This window comes from Convolutriloba macropyga, chromosome 1 (genome assembly GCF_964194025.1).
Source record: "Convolutriloba macropyga chromosome 1, txConMacr16.3, whole genome shotgun sequence".
Classification (NCBI taxonomy): Eukaryota; Metazoa; Xenacoelomorpha; order Acoela; family Convolutidae; genus Convolutriloba; species Convolutriloba macropyga.
Genome location: NC_134468.1, coordinates 17934003 through 17955694, shown reverse-complemented (window position 1 = coordinate 17955694; position 21692 = coordinate 17934003). Strand labels below are relative to the sequence as shown.

General features: G+C 36.5%; 1 protein-coding gene across 1 annotated transcript in view; it reads left to right on the top strand.

Moving 5' to 3' along the window:
• Positions 1-21669, top strand: part of LOC142335955 (cyclin-dependent-like kinase 5) — a 52580-nt gene extending 30911 nt beyond the window's left edge. Inside the window, exons 2-4 of the mRNA XM_075384375.1 lie at positions 19607-19798; positions 20415-20586; positions 20780-21669. Coding sequence (XP_075240490.1) covers positions 19628-19798; positions 20415-20586; positions 20780-21306 — 870 coding nt within the window. The 5' untranslated portion in view covers positions 19607-19627 and the 3' untranslated portion in view covers positions 21307-21669. The remainder of the gene's footprint in view (positions 1-19606; positions 19799-20414; positions 20587-20779) is intronic.
• Positions 21670-21692: the final 23 nt, after the last annotated feature.

The window sequence follows — 21692 nt, the reverse complement described above, 5'->3', positions numbered from 1 at the left end:
CATTGTCACTAGCCAAAACTGCTGAACACAACGATTTACAGGAACAAATGAGTGAAAGGCAGAACATCAGCTACGCAGCCGCAACGGATAAATTTTTGATTTTCTCAAATACAATCCAATCATGAGTTTTCTCTATATAATATTTAACAGGTAAATTTTAGTTTTAATAAGCAGCACCTCTCTGATTCGGAATATAAAATGACGTCAAACTATTTTTAAAAATCACTGGAAAACTCACGACAGCTATATTTCTCAAGGCATACTGGTTTTTTAATGTATTTACTCGCGTAAAATTATGCGCAATCTTAATTTTTGTTAAGGAGGAATTCTTTTTGACCATGCCATAGTTTTAAGTTCACAATATAAGGCTTTTTATATTTATTCGGTAGACTTTTTTATTAAATGCGCAAGAAATGACTGTGCAAACTTTCCTTTTAGACAACTTCAATTTCTATGTTCTCTCAGGAAATCATTTCTTAACAGTTACACATGTTTCTGACAATAAAGACAGTTATATATAGGTGGGAAATTTAGGCCGCGCCAGCAGAAAATCTTGCGACCTAAAGCCAGGGACAAATAACCCGAGACAAGCAACGATAAGAAATTGTAACATCACTGTCAACTGAACCCCAAATCTAAAACAGAATTGTTTCTTACCTTAAACACAATCGCTTTTTTGCCGCGTTTAGAATGCACAACGAAGCCCCAAAAATTCAAACCTGAAACAGTAGACATTTTTCACATTTTCAAAGACGTCTATGGCTTTGAAAAGGTTTTTAAATTGCTTTAATGACTCCAACAGCCGACTGGTCCCTAAAACATTTTTGATCATTATTGCAACATCCCAGAGAAAACAATACTTTTTTAGTTTCTCAATTACACTATAAATAAAGTTCAGGTAAATATACCTGAAAAAAAAACACCTGAATTTACTTGAATCGTTCAAGCGATCAAGTTGATCCGCTTTAAAACCACAGCGTTTCCTGTTGTTATGATTTTAAAAACTTTAAAGTTTCTTTAAACCGTTTCTTTTAAACTTCGCCATTGGTAATCACTTCAGCGACCCCTTAATGGTTCCGAAAATTACTCTTCGAACTAGATACATCAGTAGTGGTGAAGAGTGGGAAAATTTGATGCTAAACTCAACCGTAACTTTGCAAAATTAAAAACAAAAGCTGGACGCTGCCTAATAAATGTGTTGATATTTGTCCTGAAATTTATTTGTATTGTGCTTTAGTTTAAATTTATTTGAAATTTTTGTTTCACTGCTGAATGCAGTAAAAGTTTTTTTCAGCTAACCACCCTTGAACTTGTTCAGGTGAAAATTTACCTGAAAAACAGTTCAGGTGTATTTCAGTTGCTTTTACACCTGAAATTCACCTGAACTTCTGATTGCCTGAACTTGGTTCAGGTATATTTACCTGAACTTCTTTTAGTGTGTGTATTGTAAAAACTAGACAACGCTGAGCATCTTGAGTAGAAAATAGAGTTTGCCTAGTTCATCTTTTCTTACTGATTTTTTCTTCCAAAATTAATTCCATTCAACTCATAAATTTAACAATTTAAAGTAACCGACCAAAATTAAAATTAAGATGTCACAAAAAGAAGCTTTTGAAGAGAAAACGAGACAGAAACATTCCTTAAGAGAGAAGATGAAAACAGTAACAGATTCAACGATATTGCTCTTTTTGGTGCTTCTGCAATGGTGAGAACTGGATTCTTGCCTTCAAAGTAATGGTGCTGAGCGTATGAGGAGAGTGAGGATCAAAAAAAGTTTTGTAGCTGTCAAAAATCAGATTAAAGCAAGTGCCGTAATTTATAGACCAGATGAGAAAATGATCAAAATAAATTACCATAGTCACTAGCCAAAACTGCTGAACACAACGATTTACAGGAACAAATGAGTGAAAGGCAGAACACCAGCTACGCAGCCGCAACGGGTAAATTTTTGATTTTCTCAAATACAATCCAATCATGAGTTTTCTCTATATAATATTTAACAGGTAAATTTAAGTTTTAATAAGCAGCACCTCTCTGCTTCCGAATATAAAATGACGTTAAACTATATTAAAAAATCACTGGAAAACGCACAACAGCTATATTTCTCAAGGCATACTGGTTTTTTACTGTATTTACTCGCGTAAAATTATGTTCAGACTTAATTCTTGTTAAGGAGGAATTCTTTCTGACCATGCCATAGTCTTAAGTTCACAATATAAATCTTTTTATATTTATTTGGTAGACTTTTTTATTAAATGCGCAAGAAATGACTGTGCAAACTTTCCTTTTAGACAACTTCAATTTCTATGTTCTCTCAGGAAATCATTTCTTAACAGTTACACATGTTTCTGACAATAAAGACAGTTATATATAGGTGGGAAATTTAGGCCGCGCCAGCAGAAAATCTCGCGACCTAAAGCCAGGGACAAATAACCCGAGACAAGCAGCGATAATAAATTGTAACATCATTGTTAACTGAACCCAAAATCTAGAACAGAATTGTTTCTTACCTTAAACACAATCGCTTTCTTGCAGCGTTACGAATACACAACGGAGCCCCAAAAATTCAAACCTGAAACAGTAGACTTTTTTCACATTTTCAAAGACGTCTATGGCTTTGAAAAGGTTTTTAAATTGCTTTAATGACTCCAACAGCCGACTGGTCCCTAAAACATTTTAGATCATTATTGCAACATCCAAGAGAAAATAATACTTTTTAATTTCTCAATTACACTCTAAATAAAGTTCAGGTAAATTTACCTGAAAAAAAACACCTGAATTTACTTGAATCGTTCAAGCGATCAAGTTGATCCGCTTTAAAACCACTGCGTTTCCCGTTGTTATGATTTTAAAAACTTTAAAGTTTCTTTAAACCGTTACTTTTAAACTTCGCCATTGGTAATCACTTCAACGACCCCTTAATGGTTCCGAAAATACCTCTTCAAACTAGATACATCAGTAGAGCTGAAGAGTGGGAAAATTTGATGCTAAGCTTGACCGTAACTTGTAAAATTAAAAACAAAAGCTGGACACTGCCTAATAAATGTGTTGATATTTGTCTTGAAATTTATTTGTATTGTGCTTTAGTTTAAATTTATTTGAAATTTTTGTTTCACTGCTGAATGCAGTAAAAGTTTTTTTCAGCTAACCACCCTTGAACTTGTTCAGGTGAAAATTTACCTGAAATACAGTTCAGGTGTATTTCAGTTGCTTTTACACCTGAAATTCACCTGAACTTCTGATTGCCTGAACTTGGTTCAGGTATATTTACCTGAACTTCTTTTAGTGTGTGTATTGTAAAAACTAGACAAGGCTGAGCATCTTGAGTAGAAAATAGAGTTTGCCTAGTTCATCTTTTCTTACTGATTTTTTCATCCAACATTAATTCCATTCAACTCATAAAACCACAATTTAAAGTAACTGATCAAAATTAAAATTAAGATATCGCAAAAAGAAGCTTTTGAAGAGAAAACGAGACAGAAACATTCCTTAAGAGAGAAGATGAAAACAGTAACAGGTTCAGCGAAATTGCTCCTTTTGGTGCTTCTACAATGGTGAGAACTGGATTCTTGCCTTCAAAGTAGTGGTGGTAAGCGTATGAGGAGAGTGAGGATCAAAAAATTTTTGTAGCTGTCAAAAATCAGATTAAAGCAAGTGCCGTAATTTATAGACCAGATGAGAAAATGATCAAAATAAATTACCATAGTCACTAGCCAAAACTGCTGAACACAACGATTTACAGGAACAAATGAGTGAAAGGCAGAACACCAGCTACGCAGCCGCAACGGGTAAATTTTTGATTTTCTCAAATACAATCCAATCATGAGTTTTCTCTATATAATATTTAACAGGTAAATTTTAGTTTTAATGAGCAGCACTTCTCTGCTTCGGAATATAAAATGACGTCAAACTATTTTTAAAAATCACTGGAAAACGCACAACAGCTATTTTTCTCAAGGCATACTGGTTTTTTACTGTATTTACTTGCGTAAAACTATGTGCAGACTTAATTTTTGTTAAGGAGGAATTCTTTTTGACCATGCCATGGTTTTAAGTTCACAATATAAGGCTTTTTATATTTATTCGGTAGAACCATTGCATTGCCATGACAAGACAACCAGATTGCAATGAGATATAGCTTCTAAACTTCAAAGTGTATTATCATGTAATAACTATAGACCACATGGGGCATGTTCCACAATTGAAGTATTCCAGGAATGGGAGATTGAGGTGATCTCAAAACCTCAGTTCAAGCCTTCAAGCTATAGAAAAGTATATGTTCGAAAAAATCAGCAGAGGAAAAGTACAGTCATCAAGAAGTGCCCATAGACAAAACAGTTCCAACACAGACGATAGAATGTCGCAGGCTACAAATAATGCATTTTAATCATCAAATGTGGATAACATTTTCTGTGCTGCTTAGTAAAACTGTGACCAGATTTCTTACCAATCGCTCAAAAATTCACCTTGCGCGAACTTTCTGTTGAAAAGTAATTGAGGCCCTATGTTCGCATATGCATACCAAATTTCACAGTTCTATATACTTGGACAGTGAAGAAAGTGGTATAAAGGCAATTGTTTTCTTTTAAATTGCAAGGTAAATAAACAGAACATGCCCACTTAATAAAAAGCAGCAACCTATTTTCATGCCACAAGTGGAAAATGTTCAAATTTATTGGAGCGAAAAGGTCTAATCATCAGTCAAATTTTTTCACACGGACAATTTCCTATCACAAAAAAAATTGAAAAATCCAGAAACCCACCTTTTTGGTTCTGTACTGCTTAAATTTGAACACTTTGGTTCTGCTTTGGTTCTTCGTTATGGTATCAAGTTGTCAAAAGAGTTCAGATATTTGAAAATGTATTTAGCATGACAGCTGATCGAGTTTAAACCTTAACGTATTTCCTCTAATACATTAAAAACCGGAAAAATGATTTTTATTAGCAGCTTAAATATCTACAGCAAATTATATGATTAGCATGCACACCAACAGAATAATTTGCATATATGCAAAATTCGATATGATTAAAACTCTGCTAAATTTTTACTTAACCACATCGCTGAAGTGGAACACACAACTAATGTACCTCCAAGACAAAAGATTAAGTTTAAATGTATAAAAGTGCAATCAAAAATAATATCTAGCATCTGAGTGCGCAGAAGTTCCTATTCATCATGTTAGCAAATGTCGTGATTACAGCTTCAGTTGAACTGTTCTCATTTAGTTTAAACAATAAAAAATCACGTGTCGCATCTTGGTATTTCTATTTGAAGTTCAATAACAAAAAACCTTTTGATCGGAACTAAAGGATATTTTAAACTCGTTTGCAATCGTTCTTATTATCTGATTAATGGGATTGTTCGTTATGAAAACATCCAACTGTTTTTGTTTTTATCTCTAGTACCTTTTGCAAGATTTGCTGAGACAATTTTTAAACACCTTATTTTAAAAATTGTAATAATGAGCTAAGATGTGTTGTTTCAAGAAAACGGCACATCCTAGCTCCTTCAGAGCTAATTTTTTCTAACAGGTTTTCTAAAAACTTACGTAACCGGTGATGATTATTGGTGTACCGTTTTCTTTGTCTAAATACAATTTTAATTCTTCCAGTGGTTCTAGAACCATGTGTTTTCTCTTTCTGTAAAGTTTAGCTCATAGGAGGATTGTAACAACAGCATATAACATTAATAGGTTTTTCGCGGTAATTTTGATGGAAATTTACTCAACCTTTATCTTAAGAGTATTTCTTACATGAGGCAAACCTTTAACTGCTATTAGCACCCTACCATCAATGTACCCGCGAGATACAAGTGTAAGTTTACATGTATCTGAAAGTGCAATTAAAGAAAAAATCAAGGAGTTGAATAACCAGCAACTACTATTCAACATCTTAGCACAAGTCGTGATTTCAGCTCAAATTAAAGTGTTTTCAGTTAAATATAAACAAAAGCAAATCATGTGTCGCTCCAAATTACTGACACTTTGTGTATAATTAGCTTCAGGTTTCCCTTTACAAAAACATAGCCTTAATATCACCAAGTTTGAAGACAAAATTTTAGTGCTAGAAACGAGTCAATCTCACATAAAAGAAAGCATGAAGATTGGCTTGCAGTCGTACCATGGACTACTGGTAAGCAGCTTTTGTTGAATGTTAGAGCAGTGAACTTTTTGTATTATCTTTCTAAACTGATCTGCGATGTAAGCAACAAAACCAGAGCCGGCCGGTTCTTTGAAAGGAAAATCCTCTTGGCAATCCAGATGTAAAGCACAGTGTGCGCGTGTTGAGAACCTTAAATGACAAGATAACTTTTGAGAAGTCTTTCTACATGTATCTTTTTGATTTTATGTACAGAGCTGACCGTTAAAATGGATCTATTGTACTGCAGTTTTTGTTTACTTTTGGTTAAATGCCTACTTATTTTCTACGACGACTATCAGGCTCGAAACCGACAGTTAAAATCTACACAGAAAATTACACACGCTGCATGTTAAATCTAACAAAGAGGTGCTAGTCCAAAATTGTTCGGCCGGCAGCTGTCAGAGCCACCGTTCAGGTCACAGAACAACCTTGATGATCAGTTTTTGTCCCATGAGACCGGAACTATAAAAAACATATGGGGACTGCGTGATAAAAACCTATAACAAACAGCAAGTAAATTCTAAATGAAATCAAAAAAGATCAAAACCTTCACCGACACACTGTCCAAAATCAAAGAACAAAGACAACAGGCAACTAGGCACGCCTCTATCGAAAATTGCGGTAGAAAAGCAAATGCTCACACAAAGAACCTGTTCGATGTGCACAACTGAGAACTGGATACTGGCCCCGGCTTGAGTAGTATATGTAGCAATATTGATAAGCGGTGTCCTAACTATGAAGTAGCATGACAAAAATCTCATTCTCAACTGCAGTGAGAACACAACCGAACTGAAAATGGTTAACTTGAGGGAAAGACAAGCAGAGTTAGCTATCTGGCTGGGCTGAACACCATGAAAGAGAGAGCGCGTTCATGTTTTAGAGATAAATCACGAGGTTTTGGCAACCTTTACGTTAAGACAATGTAGAGTTTCTGAAATGGGTTGCAGATGCCACTATTGCAGAGTATCTTCCTAGGAACGTTAATCGGCTACTGAGAATTGTCTGCAGTACCTCCAGTAAATATTTACTCAATTTATTTTCATAAGTTTTGTCAATTTCCTCAAGATTGATAATCCTGCTGTTTCTGTTTAAACTGATTAGTTTTCTGACTCTTAACCAGAAATGTTCTTGTTTATCTTTTTCACCTTTTCAGTTGCTGTGCGCATATTTTGACGTCTGTTAGTGCATTTAGGGTTCCTGTTTGGTAGTTGGATTATCTATTTGGCTTCAGGCATGCCTACAATTACTAGCTCGTTTTGTGATTTAAAATAAATTAATAAGGATTATTTTTAATTTGGTAGGTTTTTTCTTGTAGGTGATTTTTCTTCCACTTTATAACCAGATATTTGTTTTCACATTCGTGCGTTCCATATGTATGCTTTTTAATTTGATGGCAAGCTCAGCTTAAGATGCCTAGCTAAACACTGGGATAACTACTAATATACAGGATTTGAGTTTCATTCTTCGGTTATGCGGATGGAGAAACATTTCGCTGCAGAAATTAGAAAGCCTTCCAGAAACTTTTTAAACGTTTTTGAACGTTGGGCTCTCACGCAAAGTTTGAACTTCCTTTCACGCCAAGATCCCTCTGTTCACTTTTATTGTCAAAAAAACTTCGATTGAGAGTAATTGGTGTTCGTTTTTTTATTTAACACGCAGTGCTTAGCATTCACTTCCGTTCAATTTCAATGAATTTTTGCGTCATTATTTGTCAATGAATTCCAGATTGTTTTGATTTATGTCCATGATTGAAGTGTTTGCTTTGAAATTATCTGCATATCCGAAAGCATTACGTTGTGTTAATTGAATTGGAACGTCGTTCAACTGGATAATGAAAATTAGATGCCCTATAAACGAGCCTTGTAGGACAGCACTGCTTATTGGTACAGTTCTAGAGAAACAATTGCTTACATTAATGTGCTGTTTTCCGGCTGAGAGATAGCGGACCATTTTTCAGGAAGTTACTTCCAAAGTCTAACGCTTCGACATTTTTAAGGAACCTATCCTGCGGTACAGTATTGAATTTTTTTCTGAAGTCAAATTGTAACACATAAAACAAAAGTTTTTTTCATCAAACACACAATATGAAACACAAAAACACCCATTTTGGTGAGGTGAAAAAAGAAACTTTTATTCAATTCAACCTTGAATATCAAACATTGATAAAAATAGTGCTGGCAAATTTTTCAAAATCGTTTTACCTATGTTATCAGTAGCACATTATCTAATTGTTTCAAAGATTTTTTTGGATTTTTTTCCTTTTTGTGCTGAATAACTAACTTGTGCTTAAATTTTTGCTATTTGTCTCTGAGCTTGACGGCACTGCTTTTGAGAAACACATTTGTGAAAAATTTGCTAAATAACATGCATTTCTCATTATTCGTGGTTTCAATTTGATAAGTCATTTTTGAGGGTAACGACTACCTTAATGGACTGATTTTTGATACTCCCCTTAGGCAAAATTTTAACGGCGAATCTAATTTGTGTGTAATTCTAATCCAATTTCTTGAACTGATCTCTAAAAATTTTCTTCAACTCCAAAAACTTCTAGTGATTTGATTTTCCAGAGAATTTTTTAGCGACAAAATAATTTTCGCGCTAAAAACGGTGTTTTTAGGAACAATTGAAGGCTCTTTGAAGCATCAATTACCATTGCTTTTATTTTTTCAAACATGAATTAAATATGATGGAAGGGATTGTTCACGACATTTTCTTTCAGTTGTCTCGATTTCACTTTTGTTTTAAGCCCACTTGTTTAAGATCCTTCGACTCTGATTGGTATTTTAACTTGAATTCAACAACAAAAACCTGTCGACCGGAATAAAAAAGATTTATTAAACTCGCATGAGCTCGTTCTTGTTATCTGACTATTCGGATTGTTTGGTATGAAAACATTCAGCAGTTTTTGTTTTTTTTTGTATTACCTCTTGCAAGTCTCGCTGAAAAAAATTTAAAAGTAACTTACATTCATGCTTTTTTTTGGTACTAAGTCATTCCAGCAGTTATTTTCGAAACTTATATCACCGGTGATGCTTATTGGTGTGCAGTTTGTTTGTCTGCGTACTAATCTATACTTTTAAATGTATGACATCATAAGTCAACATGTATAAGCGACAAAGTTTTGCATGTTTAAGGTGCTTTTGAAGTGCATGTTTAAGAGCTGCATTGAGCAGCATGATTAAAAAGACACCTGGTAGTGGCCATTGACTTTAAAGGGCTTGAAAGCAAAAAAAGTAGATGGTTGGGAATAGAATCCGGGTCAAAACGTTGACAACAAGGAGCAGTTACCACGGGGCTATGTGGGCTTATGATTACACTCGCCCATAGTTGGTGTTTAGGTTCCCAGGCAATGTCTACTTTGTGCGTTTTTGTAGGTTCGTGTACTTGAGTTAGTGTGGGTGTGTGTTTTTGTGTATGTGCGCCTGTGTGTGCATTCGTGCGTGTGGGGAAGAAGAGATAAAAATAAGTCGACTTTTTGAAGTTTTTTCTTAAACGACGTGAATTTATTTTTGTCTGGTACAATTCCACTTTTCTCAAACGAAGCAATCATTGTTCTCGCGCGTGTATTTCAAATTTTCTCTCTTTCTCTCTCTCTCTCTCAAAACTTCCTTCTTTCTCTTTTTCTTTCTGCAACCTCCCTCTTCTCTTTTCCTTTTTTTACCTATGTTGATTTCTTGCTTTTTCTTTTTTTGATCTTCCGTTCTTGCTTTTTTTGTCTCACGATTTAGCAGAAGTTTGAAACAATTATTGTAATTGCCTAAGCCTTTTGGTGCAAATTTTGCTGCAAAAACATTTTAATGTCAGTTTGTCGTTAATTTTTTTGTCACCCTGGCCTTATTGATTTTCTACTTGACTTAAATTGCTTTCATCGAGAAACTAAGTTGCCTGGCAAACGTAACAGCTATTGTTAATTAGAGAAAACAGGGGCCAGATGGGCCAGAGTTAAGTGCTTGCGTCTAGAACGCAGTTGATCAAGTATTCGAATCCTTCTTTTGTCTGATTGCCATTGCGCATAACAAGTTTCATTGCTACCGCCCCGGAGAAATAAGTTTTCGAGAGCCTTCTTTCCAATAATTCTTGGTTTATGCCTATTTGGCAACCTCTTGATTTTCAACTTCTTTTGCTTCTTTCTTTGTAGCTTTCTTTCTTTCGCTTTTTCTCTTTCTCTGTTTCGCTTTTTTTGCCTCTTTTACTGTTTATTTCTATGCTTTTTCGTCTCTCCTTTTTTTGCTTTTGTTTGTCCATCTCCTTTATATTTCTTCCCTCATATTGTCTATTTTTTCCTTCATCATTTCCACAACCTCCAAATCTCTTCTTAAAAGTTTTTCAAGAATTTTGTATGCTCTTTCTCTTTCATTGCTCTCTCAGTCTGTCTCTCTCTCTCTCTCTCTCTCTTTCTCTCTCTCTCTCGCGCGCGCGCTCTCTGTGTGTGTGTGTTTGTGTCTTTCTTTCTTTCTCTCTCTTCTCTCTCTCTCTCTTTCTATCTCTCTCTCCATCCCTCTCGCTCTATTCGTCTCGCCTATTCCCTCTCTGTCGTTTTTTCATTTCTTTTTCTCCTTTCGCTTAAATTTTCTGTCTCTCTTAATCTCTTTCTCTCTATATCTCTCTCCCTAACTATCTATCTATCTATCTTTCCCTTTCTCTTCTCAATTTTTTTCTCTCCATCTCTTCTCTGTCTCTCTCTTTCATCATTTCTTTCTTTCTTTGCTCAAACTCTCTTTTTCCGTCTTCGCTCTCTCTCACTCTCTCTCTCTCTCTCTCTCTCTCTCTCTCTCTCTCTCTTTCTCTCTGCCTCTCTCTCCCGCCCTTTTATTCTTTCGTTCTTCTCTCGTCATTTCCTTCGGTCTTTCTCTTCATCTCTCTATCTCTCTCTCTCTCTCTCTCTCTCTCTCTCTCTCTCTCTCTTTCTCTCTCTCTCTTTCAGTTTTTCTCTTCCTTTTAATCAAATTCTCTCTTTCATTCTTTGCTCTCTCTCTCTCTCTTTCTCTCTCGCTCTACCTCTCTTTCTCTCTCTTTCTTTCACTCTCTCTTTCTTTCTCTTTCTATCTCTCTCTCTCTCTCTCTCTCTTTCTTCCTCTCTCTTCATCTCTCTCTCTCTCTCTCTCTCTCTCTCTCTCTTCCATTCCCCCTCCCCCTTTTCTTGACTCCTTTTCTTATGATAACTGTCTCGCTCTCTTTCTCTCTTTCTCTTTTGCTGCGATCCAAATTAAAGCGCAGCAACACTTATGGGAATGGAATAGATATAGGATAGAAACAGTGGTAAGTTAAAGTTTTCTTTCTACTACACCAATTTAGGTAAAAAATGAAACAACCAAAAAATTTTTTTCAATGTTTCTTGTTATTAAATTCCATTTATAGCTTTAAATTTACTGCATGCAGTCTAAGTCTTGGCTGACAGTACTGACCCATTTTCTATCATTTCCAGTATTCTTTAGTTTCTGTTTATTTTTCGTTTGCATTAACGTCATCACTTGGATAAATTAACATCTCATTCTCTCTCTCATTCTCTCTATCTCTATTTCTCTTTTTTCTATTTTTTTTCTGCTTTTTGTCGCTTTCTTTATTTTTTCCTTCTGCTGTCTGTCTTTTTCTCTTTTGTCTCCTTTTCTTCTTCTGTTTTTTTTGTTTCGTTCTTTTCTATTTGCTCTTTCTCTCTCCCTCTATATTTGTCTTTCTCTCTGCCTTTCTTGCTTTTTGTCTCTCTCTTTTTTTCTCGCTCTCTCTCTTCTATCTGTTTTTTCCTTCCTCCTTCATTCTCACCTTCTCTTTTCACAATTTTCTTTTCTCTCCCGCACTTTATCTTTTTGGCATGTCTCTTCTTCCCAGTCTCTCCTCACTTTCACTTTCCTCCCCTATTTCTCTCACGCCTACACTTCCTGAATACTTCTCTATGTTTTTGTATTTTTCTCTCTCTCTCCCTCTCTCTTGTGTTGTCAGACTCTCTCTTCCTCTCTCTCTTTCTCTCTTTCTCTCACTTGCCTATCTTTTCTTTCTTTCTTTCTTTCTCTCTCTCTCTCTCTCTCTCTCTGGGTCTTTCCCATTATAGCCCCCCCCCCAGTTTAGTGATCAGATAACCTATAGCCCCCATTCATGTTAAATATACCAAAATGGGTGGTCCATATTTTCATGGTGGGCTATAATGGGAAAGACCCCTCTATCTGTCTCTCTCCTTTTTCTCTCTCTCTAATTCTGTGTGGCTGTATATCTATCTACCTTTAATTAGCAATCGAGCGCAATGACTAGCAGTTCTCCTATTCTCACGTTTCAATCATGGAGCTTAATTCTTGCGTTGCAAAGGGCGCTTTATTGTCATGTTGAAGCTCCTAATCCATTAATTTTTGCGCTGATTGTGCATACGTGAAAGCAAAATTAAACGACTCAAATGGTCATTGACCAAAAGTTTGCTCTTGTAGAAAATGCAACAGACAAAAGCAATTATTCATCGGAGGCGTTTGGTGTAGAACCTGTAAAATCCCTGGAATTAACTTAGTTTCTAAAGTATCCTCCGAATTCTTGTGAAAAAATCGAAATAGTGGAACTAGTTGAGCTCAGAATTTAAAGGCAAATTTCGGCTCAAAGAAGGATTAATACAAATTAACTTTTATAAAAGTGAAATGTAGGGAGTTTGCCATGATAACTTGGTCTCGGAGTCCTTGCTCTGTTTGTTTTTCCCAAACGCAGTGTTTGGTCCCAATGATAGCGCTGAACATCATATTTCTACTCAGACATAATCTCGGTTCTAATGTTTGAACCATAAATTCTTATGACAATTGGTTAAAGATACTGTCTCATAAAAATTGAGCCATCAATCAGCGTGTTTAGCTGTCACTTTCAAGTGGGTTTTGTTTGCAGCCATGTAAAATGTAATTTTTGAAGGCTTCCTCATTAAAAAATTCGTAAGCATTTTTGTAGGTTCACTACACTGCCTTCCATTATGGAAGCATAATGCTCCGCTCATTATTAATTTGAAAATTCGACAGCGAACTTCCATCCATGAGTTTTGTATATATTACGTGCACCGTCGTCCAAAAGCACGCATCTTGTTTGATTTAGTAACTGGAGTCTCCTTGTTTGGCCTCCTTTATCAGAGTGTATCAATAGAGACAGATGTTTGAATCGCCGATGGATTTCCTCAATCGTTGCAGTGGGCGAAATCCAAAGTAGATCGTATATTGAAAAAACTCCTGTACCGTGTAACTTTTTATCAATCTCCTGTAGCCGTCGTTTAGTGAGCTATTTTGCGTTTATCTCTGCCTCTAATTTTAATTCTAATTTTTTGTTTCCCCTAGAGCCGTTTTTGAAGCTTTTTTCCGAGCTACTTCCAGCTCCCCCTCGTATTCAACGAGTTTTTTAAGATCTGATTTTAGCTCCCCAAACACAACGTCTGATTCAGTTCTTGCTGACCCGCAGTGGAGCCGCATTTTTGTGGAGTTGGCATTCCAACTCAACTAGACTGTTATTGGCTTCGATTTTAGCACGAAAGTGCTCCCGTTGCTCTTCGGCAACAATCAGTTGGTGCTTTAACTCAACAACTTGCCTTTGGAGCATACTGTTCTCCTGTTGTACACTTTTAAGTTGCTCCTGTAATTGCAAGGATGCAACTCCCAGTTTTTCGCTGTTTTCTAACCGGACTTTCATCCGACTCCATTCCTGCGTAGTAATAGGCGGTTTCTGGGTTAGTGTTGTTAGGTGTAATTCATCTAGGTCCACGACCGTTCTAAAACGGTTTTTGACCTCGCAGATTCTATAGACTCCTCGTCGGACAACTGCTTTTACTTCGTACAGTTGCGGCAGATAATATACATAATCTCCCACTACTGGTTCCATTTCGCTTTCTAAACAAAACCAATATTAGACATGTTTAAGATAATGAACATCATTCCAGGCATTCTATTGACGTTGAAAAATTTTCCAACTAAAACAGATTTGTTTTTTCTCGGCTGACAGCGCCCGGCTCAAAGACCGTTTTGTTGGTGCCCGACAACTCGCTTACTTTTGTTTCAACAACCTTTATTGAGACTTGTTTTGTTATAACTGTTGGTTTATCAGAACGATTCTATAATTAAGTTCGATTAATGGGTTAATCGGCTGTAGTGCCACTCTTGGTTGAACACCTTGCAAATAACGCAGTTTCTAAAATTATTCTTAAACACATTACTAGAATTTTTGCAGTCAAAAATATTGTCATTAGCGTTAAAGTCAATTCCCTTAGTAAATGCCAAACTTTCAAAAAATTTCTTTCTATGGGTTTAATTCAAGGAACTTCATGCCAATTCAGATCACTGGTGTATGTGTTGAAGTCTAATAGTTGTTCATGTGTATACTTTCCATTTGCCCCAGGCATCTCTCTTCCTGTTATCGTTCTTCTACTGTGTCTATACATTTGAGCTAGTTGACTTCCTTCTAATTGCTTCTCCGTTGAAAAACCATCGAAAACTTCCTTGGAAATAGGAACTTCACGTTAGGGTTCCTCAAGATAAAACAACACTTGTGGTTTCTCTACTTTCGTAAGGTTTTGATCAAACGCTATCCAAGAACCATTACCTAGTTGGAATACATTGGGGAACAATGGCTTGCACTTTATAAGCGTAAAATTTCTATAGAAAATCTTGGATATTGGGTTCATATAGCGCACGTAGCTTTGATTATCAATTTGTCTTTCAATAATCGGCACTTCCTCTGTACAGTAATTTAGAGCAGTTTATTCTACTATTGTTTTTGCACAAAGATGAACGTAAATTATTGCACCTGCTGACGCTGCATGCAGTCCTATGACACCCTCTTTACCAATGAAAAGAGAATGCAAATCACCGTTCCTCATTAAAGCCATTACGTTTTGTCTAAAAATTTTGCTCATTCTACATCTCAGATTTGACATTTCGTCAACAATTGCATGCAGACTATTAAATTTTTGGACAAATAACGCATCTAAACCATTTCTGCTGACATCTGTGGATTGGTGTCAAAAACTGCTCCAATAATCTTGGCTGAACGAGGGATACTAGTAGTTATATTCAACTCCTGTCTTTATTTCGCTTTCTTCCTTTTTCGTTTTTCCTTCTCTTTATTTTTTTTATCTCTCAATATTTTTTCTTTATATTGATATCTTCTTCTACATAATAATTGTATCTCGAAAACTCTAACATGTTTAAGCTCTAAACATTCACATTTTTAACGCTCCTTAAACATGCCGCCTTACCTAGTAAACGCGCTTTGAGTCGCGATAAGCCACCATGTCGAAATCTTTATCTGCACAAGTATCAGCGCTCCTTAAAGCTGCAACGTAGCAAATATAAAAAGTAGTTGATTAAAAAAATGCTAGACTAAAAAATAATGAGCATCGGGGGGGGGGGGGGTGTAAGAGGTAATACACATGTCTTGTTGATTGAATGGGATGGGTTCGAGCTCGAGTTGGTGCGAATCAGGATTATTAATTTCCTTAAACCTATTCCTTTAAACGGAAAAGATCCGAATTTTCTTGCGATTTTTTCTTGTTTTGCGGGCGGGCTGGTTATTTTTATCTTTTATAGGTCTAGCATCAAATTTTTGATCCTTCATTAGGGGTAGCTTATAGGTGGATTGTAACAACAGCACAAAAACATTAGCAAGTCTTCCGGGTCAACTTTGACGGCGATGTACACAAACTCTACTCTAAGAGTCATTCTTTCAAGAGGCAAACCTTTCTTTAGCTGCTATTAGCACCACACCAAGTTTTGTTTTATGGTCTTCACTTATTCTAGGATACTTCGGCACTGTATGGTTACCTAGGGGGAGCGAGTTGTCTTTTTTGTTTTCAGTTGCTTGAATAACAGTACAGGTTTTGTAAAAGAAACCGATTTGTCAAATTAAAATTACTTCCGATATTTAAAACAAACGTTTTCGAACTTTACGTTCATCGTCAGGTTAAAACTGTTTTACAAATTGTTAAAAGATTAAAATGAATATGTATTTACAATTGTCTGAGACCACACTTAAAACAATTCTAGGAACTCTTCTAAAAAATTCAATTGAAAATTTTTCCTTATCTACAATATTCAGCCTATTTAGAACAGATTTTGCCTATTTGCTGTTGTAGTACAAGATTCGTTATTCTCTATTTTAAGCTGTTATTCCCGATTTTATCAACTCGCGTTGTTTTAGCAAGAATTCGTTCTCTTTAGTTTGTTCGTCGGGTGTTAATTTTTTGCTAATAAATATAGGTTTGTTATATTTTCTCACTTTTGATAGTGATGACATCAGTCTTTTGTGTAGTCGCTGTCAACTATTGTGTGACTCTTTTCTTCACTATAATTCGCAAGTCGCTCAATATCAGTGACCTTGCATGTGATTTTTAAGTGTTCTGCTACGGCTCTGACTTGTTTCAACTCGTTCTCCTGTCGTTCTCAGCAGTTTTCTGTATTTAATTTTGGGATCCCCCTGAACCGTATCCCATCAACTTCTTAACTATTTTATGGGGATTTTATTTAGGGGTGGAGGGGAGATTTTTTTCTGCAGGGGAATAGGAATCTCTTCTGGCAATATAAGTTTTTCATTGATTTTTTTTAATTTTTACTGCATTTTTAGTTTTAGTGAGATACTATTTACTTTGAATTCTGATCTCACTTTTTGTATCTATTAGAACTGAATAGATCTCAATTTTTGTACTTCCTTTCTTAGGTCTTTCAGATCTTTTCCACTGCAAGCAGACTTATAGCTCTGTCTTCTCTCCTATGGTTGACGCATTCTTGACATATCAAGAGTACATTGTTGATTACGCTACTGTTTCCGAAGATTGCTTCATCAGCTATTCCGGTATATTTTGATGCAAATGCGCGAAATAACCACAGTCTATACAGTGGATAACTGAACTTTTTTGCTTAATTATTGCGGAGCAAAAAAAAATTATTATGTTGACAATTCGCTGAAATCTGGAGTGAAACATGGGGGGATACGTAGACGATTTCGGTTATATAGCGAAAATTGTTAGCTGATTGGCAAATATTATCAACAACTGATTGAACCGATTTATGGTAGGTGGCCATTGACCAGATCGTTTCCTCCTATGAATAAGGCTACGGTGTCGTATCGTCCGTCTAGTGGTATAAACTTGTAGGCGTGATGGGCTTTGAAAAGTCCTGTCTCTTTAATTGTGAGTCACCCAGTAGTAGAGCTCGGTTTGTTGAAGACTTGAAACGTGATACCTCATCAATCATACCGCCAAGTTTCTAAAACCTTTCCACTGAAGGTCCTCACTGGGCTCTGACATTTCACCTATTAATATGTTTAGCATTTAACATTTCACCAGCACCTCAACAAGACAACACTGCACAGAAAAATCCGCCTTGCATGTACCTTTCCTGGATGTTGTCGATGCCCCTCCTGCCCCACGTAACCCGGAGACCGAATGTCACCCACCATGGCGTAGATGCAGAAAGGTCGAAGAAATTTGTGGATAGGCAGTCACACTACTATCTATTTTTATTATACAGATGCAACTAAACTAGCATGCAGTTATTTTTACTGCATTTTTAGTTTCAGTTAGATACTATTTACTTTGAATTCTGATCTCACTTTTTGTATCTATTAGAACTGATTAGATCTCACTTTTTGTGCTTCCTTTCTTAGGTCTTTCAGATCTTTTCCACTGCAAGCAGACTTATAGCTCTGTCTTCTCTCCTATGGTTGACACATTCTTGACATATCAGGAGAACATTGTTGATTACGCTACTGGTTCCGAAGATTGCTTCATCAGCTATTACGGTATATTTTGTTGCAAATGCGCGAAATAACCACATTCTATACAGTGGATAACTGAACTTTTTTGCTTAATTATTGCGGAGCAAAAAAAATTGTTATCTTGACAATTCGCTGAAATCTGGAGGGAAACATGGGGGGATACGTAGACGATTTCGGTTATATAGCGAAAATTGTTAGCTGATTGGCAAATATTATCAACAACTGATTGAACCGATTTATTGTAGGTGGCCATTGACCAGATCGTTTCCTCCTATGAATAAGGCTATGGTGTCGTATCGTCCGTCTAGTGGTATAAACTTGTAGGCGTGATGGGCTTTGAAAAGTCCTGTCTCTTTAATTGTGAGTCACCCAGTAGTAGAGCTCGGTTTGTTGACGACTTGAAACGTGATACCTCATCAATCATACCGCCAAGTTTCTAAAACCCTTCCACTGAAGGTCCTCACTGGGCTCTGACATTTCACCTATTAATATGTTTAGCATTTAACATTTCACCAGCACCTCAACAAGACAACACTGCACAGAAAAATCCGCCTTGCATGTACCTTTCCTGGATGTTGTCGATGCCCCTCCTGCCCCACGTAACCCGGAGACCGAATGTCACCCACCATGGCGTAGATGCAGAAAGGTCGAAGAAATTTGTGGATAGGCAGTCACACTACTAATATCTATTTTTTTATACAGATGCAACTAAGGTAACAGTTAAAAACGACAATAAGCGCCAATATTCCGCCAAAATTACCCTCGACTTGCAACTCTGTGCGACAGCTACAACAAATGTTAAAATCTTTACCCGAGGCAGAACTCGCTTGTTTTATAATTGCGTTTTGAGAAAAAATGTCCACAGCTCCGGCCTCTTATTGCGTGCAGTCCTAAAACTGAATATCATAATTCAATTGATAAAAACTACCTTTGGAATCAGGATCTGATTGAAATTCAGGATCTTATGAATGCTATTTTATAGAAGCTGGTCTGGAGATGAAAGCTGGTTTGCCATTTAAAAGTTAATTGAAAAGCAGTTTTCGATCTTTGCGTGCATCGTCGGTTGACACTACCAAAATGATTTTCAAATTTAAAATGGGTTGTCTGCAGGCATTAGTTTATCTGGACTCCGACATGATTCAAGGATTCTCCGGCATATATTACCATTGCTTTTTATGAGATGTTTGAAACCTTTCTTCTGAAGGTATAAAATACTATTGGCTACATGTTCACCTGTCTGACCCAAATAGATCGATTGAATTAGAGCCCCACGCCAACCGTTTGAGATGAATTCTTTCGTCGTTAGTCGATTTTTTGTAGTGCACAAAAAATCTAAATTGGAATGTGAAAGCTTCTGAAGTGGGTGAGCTGCTATAGAATCCTCGGATTTCTTCGTTGAATTGTCTCCAATGAAACATTAAATAATTGGATATATAGAATCAGTAAGGGCTCTCTACCATTTTTCCGATGGCAATTTTCCATTTGCAAATGTGCTATTTAATAGTTCGTCATATTAATTAATCTCTTTTGAATCATATTTTAAAACCTCTTGTGGCATATATGATATCGCAATCTTTGTCTGAGAGAAACCCTTTCAACCCGAAAATAGTGGCTACCATGTCTGTCAAAACTACAGAAACAATTGTAAACTCAAATAGATACGTGAACAGTCCTCCCCAATGTGCTTATCCCGAAATTCTCTTGTTGTTATTATTATGCAATCTCTACTGCTAACGAAAAGTTTTATTTCAGATACATTATGTAATGCGAGATGTCAGCCAAATTTGAGCGGCTGGAAAAAATTGGCGAGGGTACTTACGGAACAGTGTACAAAGCCCGAAATAGAGACACACAGGCTATTGTTGCCCTGAAAAGGGTGAGATTAGACGAAGATGATGAAGGGGTGCCAAGTAGTGCCCTGCGGGAAATTTGCCTCCTCAAAGTAAGAAAATATGCTCTTTGCCATCACTAAATGCTTAACACGACGAGATAGTTTTGATATTCTAAGAACTTTTCTGAATCGACGAGTATTCTAACCAGTTGTCCCCCCCCCCCGGCGTAGTTGCTAGTCTTCAATAATGCATTGGCTCTGCGAGAAGGGCAAATGATTATTAATGATTTTATCAGTAAAGAAAAGAAGAGGAATGAATCAGTATTGAAAAAGGTCAACTAGGAGAGGCCCCCGCCCTCTAAAATGTGTGATCGTCAACTAACTCGGGGGGGGGGGGGGGGGGGGGGGCAAGTCAACAACATCCATATAATAATTCCGACACTAGTCAAACAGAAGCATTTAGAAATAGGATTTAAGCTTCCTGAAATGGCTTTAACGTTAGTATGAGAAAAGGCTCGCTTGGTGAACGACTAAAGTTGCAATTATTTCGTAAGTTCTAAAGGTCGGTAAATGAAGTGATGACATTTTTGTTGAAAATATGGCGTTAAATTGGGAGAAGTCAGCATATTCTGAGTTCTACTTCTCTGCTTCGAAATTGGAAGTGTATAAATATCACGACTTTGAAACAACTAGCTTTTTTTAAATCAATTTGTGTCCGGCTTTGCAGGAACTGAGACATGTTAATATTGTGCGACTACATGATGTTCTACACAGTGACAAGAAACTTACTCTCGTATTTGAGTTCTGTGAACAGGATCTCAAGAAATATTTTGACAGTCTGAATGGAGAGTTGATGGATCAGAACACTGTGAAATCTTTCTTCAAGCAACTTTTACGAGGTATAAAAACAAGTATGGATAATTTTTTTTTGTGAAAGTTATTATATTATGCATCTGCCTGTTAAAGTTTATCGTTGCAATTGCTGTTGTTAAGAGGAAATAACCACGTACTTTATTAAAGTGTAAAAATTTTGCATGTAAATTTTTGACATTTTGATGTTGTATTGTAGTTAATCTTTTTGTATGTTTGCAGGCTTGGCATTCTGCCATGAGCATAATGTGCTGCATAGAGATTTGAAACCTCAAAACTTATTGATCAACAAAGCAGGTGAACTGAAGCTCGCAGATTTTGGACTAGCTCGTGCTTTCGGAATTCCAGTCAGGTGCTACAGCTCGGAGGTGGTTACTTTGTGGTACAGACCTCCAGATGTCCTCTTCGGTGCCAAAATCTACAACACCTCAATTGACGTCTGGTCTGCTGGTTGTATCTTTGCGGAAATGGCCAACTCTGGGAGACCTCTTTTCCCTGGAAATGATGTAGATGACCAATTACGACGAATTTTTAAACTTCTGGGATCACCAACAGAGGAGAATTGGCCAGGAGTTGCAAAGTTCCCGGAATTCAAACCATTCGGGCCTTTCAATGCGTGCAATGACATCGGCTCTGCGGTTCCGAAGCTGAACACGAAGGGGGTTGAGCTACTAGCCCAGCTTTTAATTTGCAATCCAAGTCTACGATTGTCGTCGTCTGATGCCCTGAGTCATTCCTACTTTGATTAAAGCTACAATTTATTTAAGCCTGCCTACTCGTTTTGCTATTAAAGAGTTATCAACTTCTCTGACCTAGAAAAACACTAGCACAAAAATTTGTGACAATTTTCTGAATAGCCGTGTTTGTTAAAATCATTGTCGAGATAATGCTTGCTTTGGGTCAGGGCAAGGGGTTAGCTAAATATATTTAATTTGTCTTTCCGCACCACTCTATTTGCATATTTTGTAATTTTCTGCATCATTGATATTTTAGATTTTAACTCACAGTTAGATGTCTGAGCTGTTGAAATTGTCATTGAACTGATTTCATGACTTCTGTTGAATATTTATTTTGCATTGACAAGTAGTTGAATAGATTTTTATGACCTCTTACCTCAGTAGTGTAATTTCTAACA